The sequence below is a fragment of the Protomyctophum parallelum genome, assembly GCF_964188405.1.
Source record: "Protomyctophum parallelum genome assembly, chromosome: 5".
NCBI classification, from domain to species: domain Eukaryota; kingdom Metazoa; phylum Chordata; class Actinopteri; order Myctophiformes; family Myctophidae; genus Protomyctophum; species Protomyctophum parallelum.
In genome coordinates this window covers 18105878-18113035 of record NC_139702.1, presented here as the reverse complement: position 1 = coordinate 18113035, position 7158 = coordinate 18105878, and the positions used below count along the sequence as shown (strand labels likewise).

Sequence of the window (7158 nt, the reverse complement as noted above, 5' to 3'; positions counted from 1 at the left end):
AAAGTGTACAGTAATTGCTTATTTGGGCTTGCTCGTCTTTACGGCTATGGCACAAATAACAGATGTACAACCTCACAATGTGTCGCTGTGAGCTTGTAGATCAGCTATTTTAATTTGGCCACTTGTTTCTCTTGCAAAACTGGCAATACAGCAAGAGAAAGAGGAAAAAGGTGTAATGTTTATGTACTGTTTATCATCATGAATTCTAAATGTGAAATAAATCATGTACGGAAACATGAGTGTATTAAACCATACCATACTGTATGCTTCATTAAATAATTTGAATAATGCTGTCAGACTGTGGTACCAGCAGCAACTAATGGTAGTCTATATAAGACACATATATGTTAACCTGTGTGTGCGCACGCGCATGCGTGTGTGTGTGTGCGTGTGTGTGTGTGTGTTTGACTGCCAACTGATATAGGCAGAGGAGAGGTTAAAGTCCATGTGGGATTTCCCTGCCGTGGTTGGCTATACAACCATATAAGAGGAACCAACATCAGGCTATAGAAAGAACCCTTTGCTACATGGTTTATCTATAGAAACTGAAAAAAGGGGTGGGGTACTGTTACTAAAACTGTGTTGTTTGGGGCAGAGGCGCCAGAGGCAGCACCGCAGTTACAGAGTGAGCTCGATAAGTACAGAATATACAGTAGATAGAAGAATAAACAAACAAAAAAATAGATGCAATCGAAAGTCATCATGAGACCTGGACAGTGCTGGCCTAGCGGTCAGGGCACCTGGGTGGCCTAGCAGGACGTCACAGGTTCGAGTCCGGTGTAAAAACAAAAGCCCTTGCATAGTCCTTGCATATAGTCAACAGTATAAACAGTAGGCCTACAGTAGGGGTGGGAGGATATGGGTACCTCACAATACGATATCTGTGGCGATATTATATATTGTATATATAATATATTGATATATTGCGATATTCAATATATTGCAAGAGATTTCATCAACGATATATCATGATTTCTGTAACTGAAAATGTAAAAAATAACCATAAAAGGCACACCCCTACAGTACAGTAGTGTTGATTTCGTCGACTAATACTAAGACGAAAAATGTTCGTTGACTACCTTTTTACACTGATGAAAACTAAATGGAAACTAAATTAAAACTAAGCTATGATGACTAAAACTAAGACTAAATATACTGACAATTTCGTCAACAAATAAAAACTAGACTAAAATGTTAGGAAGGGACTAGTGGACTAGTGGATGATGGACATGCTGAAAATAGACGCGTTGTGAGCTTGCAAGTGTAAAAACAGTCATTACGACGGCATCAAGGCCCGCCAAAATACATTTTAGTCGACTAAAACTAGTTTAACACTAAGACATTCCAGGTGACTAAAATGTCAAAACTATTGAAGAGACCATGACTAAATCTTGCTGCCAAAAACAACACTGCAGTACAGTAACCACACCCTTGTCACTAGTCAATAGAGTAGATCAATGGTATGAAGACTGTCAGGGTAAGTGTCCATACGGCACTGGAATATTACATTTTTGTTGACTAGACATAACTGGCCAATGAGTCAACAGAGATTCAGTACTTGATGGATCTGGGGTGAACCTGTGGATGACCAAGTTATGGGCTTGTGTGAGGGCTATTAATAACTGGCATTTTCAGTTGCAAGATGACATTTATCCTCCACTATCCGCAGGTGTGGTGTGCAATGCTTTGGAACCACGGCTGGCAATCAAGACCAACAGTGGAGACCTGCGTGTAAACGCATGCTGGTGGCGGGGCTCTTCATCGCCATGATCCTGTGCTACTGCCTCTCCAGTCCCAACATCCACTTCACTGTGCCTGAGTGAGGCCCATTATATATGTGAAATATATATCATCGCTGTCCGGCAGAAATTTCTTATCTCCATTCTACAGTTTGTGTTTTTTTCATAAATACTACTACTACTACTACTACTACATAATCCCTACTTGATCATACTACAGCAGGGCCGGTTCTAAGGGGGGGTAAGATGTGTGTCCTGCCCACCTATCAAAGGATATATATATATATATATATATATATATATATATATATATATATATATATAGAGAGAGAGAGAGAGAGAGAGAGGCGGAGCAATGGATTGTGTGGCCTTGCTCATTCCCCGATGGACTGATCGAGGGTAGCTACTGGGACTGATCAACCCCAGTTGACCTCAGGATACATCACTGAGGATACGTCCCAGGTGCATCCATGCGATGTATTTTTAGTTATAGTTGTTCTATATATAGTGACTCATAGGAATAGACTATGTGACAACCGGGTATAGTCTGGTGACCACCGGAGAGACGGGTGACAGCCGGAATGTAGACGGCAACCGGGTGAGCAGTACGGGCACCCCAGCCTGTGTCCTCCGTGAGGAGGAAGCCCAACAAACCTCAGTGAGGCCTTTAGGAGGGCTCCTGAATGAAGTGCCTCCTGAATGAAGTGCCTGGTGCTGGGAGTCTGGTGCAACGCACAGGTCCTGGACCTGGTGAGAGCAGGAGTGGACCTGATGAGACGTAGGAGGGGCCCTGGCACAGACGATCATCTTTTAGGGAACTGTGTTGCTGTCAGACAGATTAATATATACTAGCATGATGATCATCTTTTAGGGAACTGTTGCTATCGGACAAATTAATATATACTGGCTCGGACGATCATCTTTTAGGGAACTGTGTTGCTGTCGGACAGATTAATATATACTGCATAAACAATATAAAAACATAATTATCAAAAGGACAAAGGACACTGTACTTAAATCATCTGCAATAAAAATCCTTTGACTGCTGATATTCACAGTTTGACGTAAGACAGTCAATAAAAAATAACAATTACTTGAGTATTCCATAATACGTTTGTTTTGGCCTTGCATGGTAGCATGAACTTTATGCACCTCACTGAGGCACTGGACACTACAGACTCAGTCAAATGTTATGGAGAATATTTATTTTTAGCCAATATAAAAAAATACCACAAAATATCAGTACCATATATCATTTCTTGGGTGTGCAGCATTTTTAGAGAAATTTAGAGCATCTGAGCTCTGTTTGCCATCAGTGCTGTTAACCGACAATGTGATGATGGAAATTGGTTTACTGTTGGTTAAAGAAGGAGAAGATAGATAGATAATATGATATGATGGGGGGTTATTACGCTATGCGGCGCATGCAGGGATGCCCCCCCCATTAGGCCCATATATTCATCCCGCCCACCCTAGTGGGCCAGGCTACAACCGGCCCTGTACTACGGTGTCTTACTGAGACAACATAGTCCAGGAAGGAAGTCAGACCTGCAGTGTCTGTGACATCATGGAGTGACACTGCTAAAATCAAAAATATCTAAAACCACATATTATACACAGAAAGACCCCAGGGAAGTGTAAATCCTTAAATCCCTTAAAAAAAATATTGTATTATTACTACATTTTCAGGCTGTGTCCTACCTGTATATTGTGCTAGTAAGAGCAATGGTCACAGAATTATGGTCATTTGAAGTGTTGCAACACTGCTGTTATGGTCCACATCGGTGGAATAGTTTTTTCTTTTGGTGTGACTATTGTCATGCCTGAAAGGTGTTTGTATGCATTGGAGCAATAGTGCACCTCACAAGTCCGGATGTTACGCTTGTGACGTCGAATCACTGTCGACCAATTAGGCGATTTATGATTTCCACATTGCTCAGATTCTACTATTCTAGTCAAACCTCGCCACTGGAAATTATTTGAAACAAAGATTTTAAGTTTTCACAATTTCACAGGTTAAATGTTGTTTGCGTAATGTTTTCATTTCATGATTTGACCATTCTGAATTCTTTATTTTATAGTTTACCGGTGCCTCGTTCTTGTGCTCCAGCCGAGCTCCACAGCGGGCCGACAGCAAACAGCACCCATCCCTGGGTTAGCAGCACTGGACTCTGTACTCCTAAAACAGACCTCATGTTCATGAAAACCCACAAGACAGCTAGCAGCACCATCCTCAACATCCTGTTCCGCTTCGGAGAGAAACACCGGCTTAGATTCGCCTTCCCCAACGCCAGGAACGACTTCTCGTACCCGTCTCCTTTCCAGGTTATTATAGTTTAGAATTGTTTTGGTTTGTAAAGATTTGCGAGTTTATTTAATTTAATTATTATATATTTTTTTAAGGACCACTTCAGCACTTTTCGACCAGAAACCATAACATTAGTAAATATAGCAAAACAAAAAGATCTACAAGATCTCTTTTTTTCTTTTTCTTTTTTCACTATGTAACTTTCCTCCACTATGTAACTTTCCCCAGATTTGCACAAGTGCTGAAATGTTTACCTTTGAGCTAATAGAGACTGCATGCCTGCTTGCTCAGGGGAAAAAAATAATCCAAGTGAAATTCATGCTGAATCAGAAACAGGATCATATCAAAGGGCATGTCTCACGTAGACAGTAGAGCAGGGGTACAGAATGCAACCAAAATTACATTTTATTAATTTAAAAAGGTTACATAGAGCAGCTTTAACTCAAATGTTTTGTCAATTTTAGTTCAATTTATTTTGTTTTAGTTAGCTATAATAGTCCTGTCTCCTTTCCAGTGCTCCCAGGTTAAAGACTACAGACCCGGAATGTGCTTCAACATCATGTGCAATCACATGCGCTTCAACGCACCCGAGGTGGCCAAAGTTCTGCCCGCGGACACCTCCTACTTCACCGTTCTGCGAGACCCCGCAGACCTCTTCGAATCCTCGTTTCACTACTTTGGCCACGTGGTGCCGCTGACCTGGTCGATACCCAACCAGGACAGGATGGCCGAATTCCTACGGGATCCGCAGTACTACTTTAAACCGGACGGCTACAACTCGTTCTACCTGAAGAATCTGCTCTTCTTTGACTTCGGGCAGGACAACACCCTGCAGCCGGACGACCCAAGGGTGGAGGAGGGCATCAGGTCCATCGCTGACCGCTTCCAACTGGTCATGTTGGTGGAGCACTTCGACGAATCGCTCATCCTTCTCAAGGACGCCCTCTGCTGGGAAATGGAGGACGTACTCTTCTTTAAACTTAATGCCCGTGCAGAGTCTTCCATGTCCAAACTGACCCCGGAGCAGCGGGCAAAAGCCCTCGAGTGGAACGCGATAGACTGGAGGCTGTACCAGCACTTCAACGCCACCTTTTGGAAGAAAGTGGAAGGATACGGACGGAGGCGCATGGTGCAGGATGTGGCGGAGCTCAGGAGGAGAAATGCAGAATTGGCGGCCCTCTGCATCGAAGGAGGCCACGCCGTGGACGCCGGTAGCATTCACGAGGCCGCCATGCAGCCTTGGCAACCAATCGGAGAGAAGACCATCATGGGGTACAATCTCAATGCGAGCGTGGACGAGGCCCACAGCATGCTGTGCCGTAAAATGCTGACTCCGGAGATTCAGTACTTGACGGATCTGGGGGTGAACCTGTGGATGACCAAGTTATGGGGTCGTGTGAGGACTATCATTAACTGGTAAAAACACACGCGGCAGTTTCAACTGCAAAAAAAGAAGGGAGAAAAAACACTGGAATTGTACTTGAGCTCCATTTTCGTCGCCACCGTTAACCGCGACACGGACCGCAAGTCAGCCGCTGCCTGAAAATTACGAGTAGGCTATAGGAGCTTGCTCTGTCCCTAAATGGTATTTTGGTCCAGCGTCACCCGCTATATATTATGCCGACACTGGTATTTGCGCCTAGAGGTGTGGTCATAGGCGTTGGCACGCTTTCCCCTAAATTGCTATTTTGATCACACACATTTGGGAAGGCGCATAGTGGAGTTTAAAAGCACCCGTATGCGCCAAATTAGTTTGGTATAGAGCGGTGTGCACTGTGCGCCTGCAATGGAGATGTCCGGAGTCAAGCTGCTTCATCTGATCATCTCTCCTTATTCTCCTATGCATCTCTTTGTAATTTTAGTTATTTGACTTAAGTTGTGCCAGCCAATGTGCGTGATTCCATTTGCTTGTTCAGTTTCATCACCCCATAATGGGGTTTAATCTGATTTCCCAAAATGTAATTTTCGCTTTATACCGTTTCGTAGAGACGGCCTATGTAGCTGAGTGGCTCAGAGCCTCTGTCTGATGGCCTCAAAAGTCTATTATCTCCCCCGGTCCAGAGGGATATCCCTTTCGTCTAGTGGTTAAGATGTTGGACTTTCACGCGGGAGGCCCGAGTTTGAATCCCGGGCTTTACACCTATACACGCACGATCTATATACCGAATGAAAGCTTGAATTTCGATGATCACACAGCACTTTGAAATGTTAAAAATGAGCTAGATTTGAGCGAGTTGTGACTCAATGAAAAGACGATGTTCTTGGCTCTGTGGGGTGTTGGGGGGTAAATGGTGCGTTTATATAGCGCCTTTATCCAAGGCGCTTTACATAGATTATGCATCAATTCACCCATTCACACACACATTCATACACCGATGGTGGCAGAAACCATGCAAGGCACTAGCCAGCACATCAGGAGCAATTTGGGGTTCAGTCAAGTCATGTGAAGAAGACTCGCCCCGGGGCGACTCTCTTCACATTCTGGCGAGTTTCCTTCACTTTCCGGGGTGAGTTGTCTTCACTTTCAGCAGCTGCAGCCTCTGCTAGCTACTGTGCTAATGATGCTAAAGCAACAAAAATAACATCCATGCGCAAACCAAACCAAAACAAGGCAAGGCAAGACATGGCAATTTTGCAACAGTGCACTTTTAAATGAATACAGATTATAATAGATACAATTACATTACATTACAACAGATACTCCCACCTTTAATAGAAACACAGTTAATTGGGATATGCAATGTTAGATAAATACATTTTTAAATTTGACTTAAAAACGGCTATGGTTGGGGATTTTCTAATGTAACCTGGAATGCTATTCCAGGTTTGTGGTGCATAATGGTGGAATTCTGCTTCACCATGTTTTGTTCCAGCTATCGGGTGAACTATCAGTAGGCCAGCCTCAGATGACCTAAGGGTTCTGGAGGGCTCATATGGCTTCAGCCATAATCAAAACCAGGGTTGCCACATATCGTGGATGTGAGAGTGAAACAAGCAACCAGGTCTATAAAAATGTTAATAGGCCAGTTCTTGTCTTAAAATAATCAATTATAGTGCTGACTGCAGTGATGTAAATAGGTTTTCAATCTAATGAGTCCCGGGATGCAGGGA

General features: G+C 43.4%; 1 protein-coding gene across 1 annotated transcript; it reads left to right on the top strand.

The window, feature by feature from the left end:
* Positions 1-1739: 1739 nt before the first annotated feature.
* On the top strand, positions 1740-5467 carry LOC310858243 (galactosylceramide sulfotransferase-like; the record flags this gene model as incomplete). The annotated part of the gene is made up of 3 exons (XM_083764351.1): positions 1740-1819; positions 3821-4064; positions 4562-5467. 3 exons carry the CDS (start codon positions 1740-1742, stop codon positions 5465-5467), a joined length of 1230 nt encoding a protein of 409 aa, XP_083620477.1.
* Between the last annotated feature and the right edge of the window lie 1691 nt (positions 5468-7158).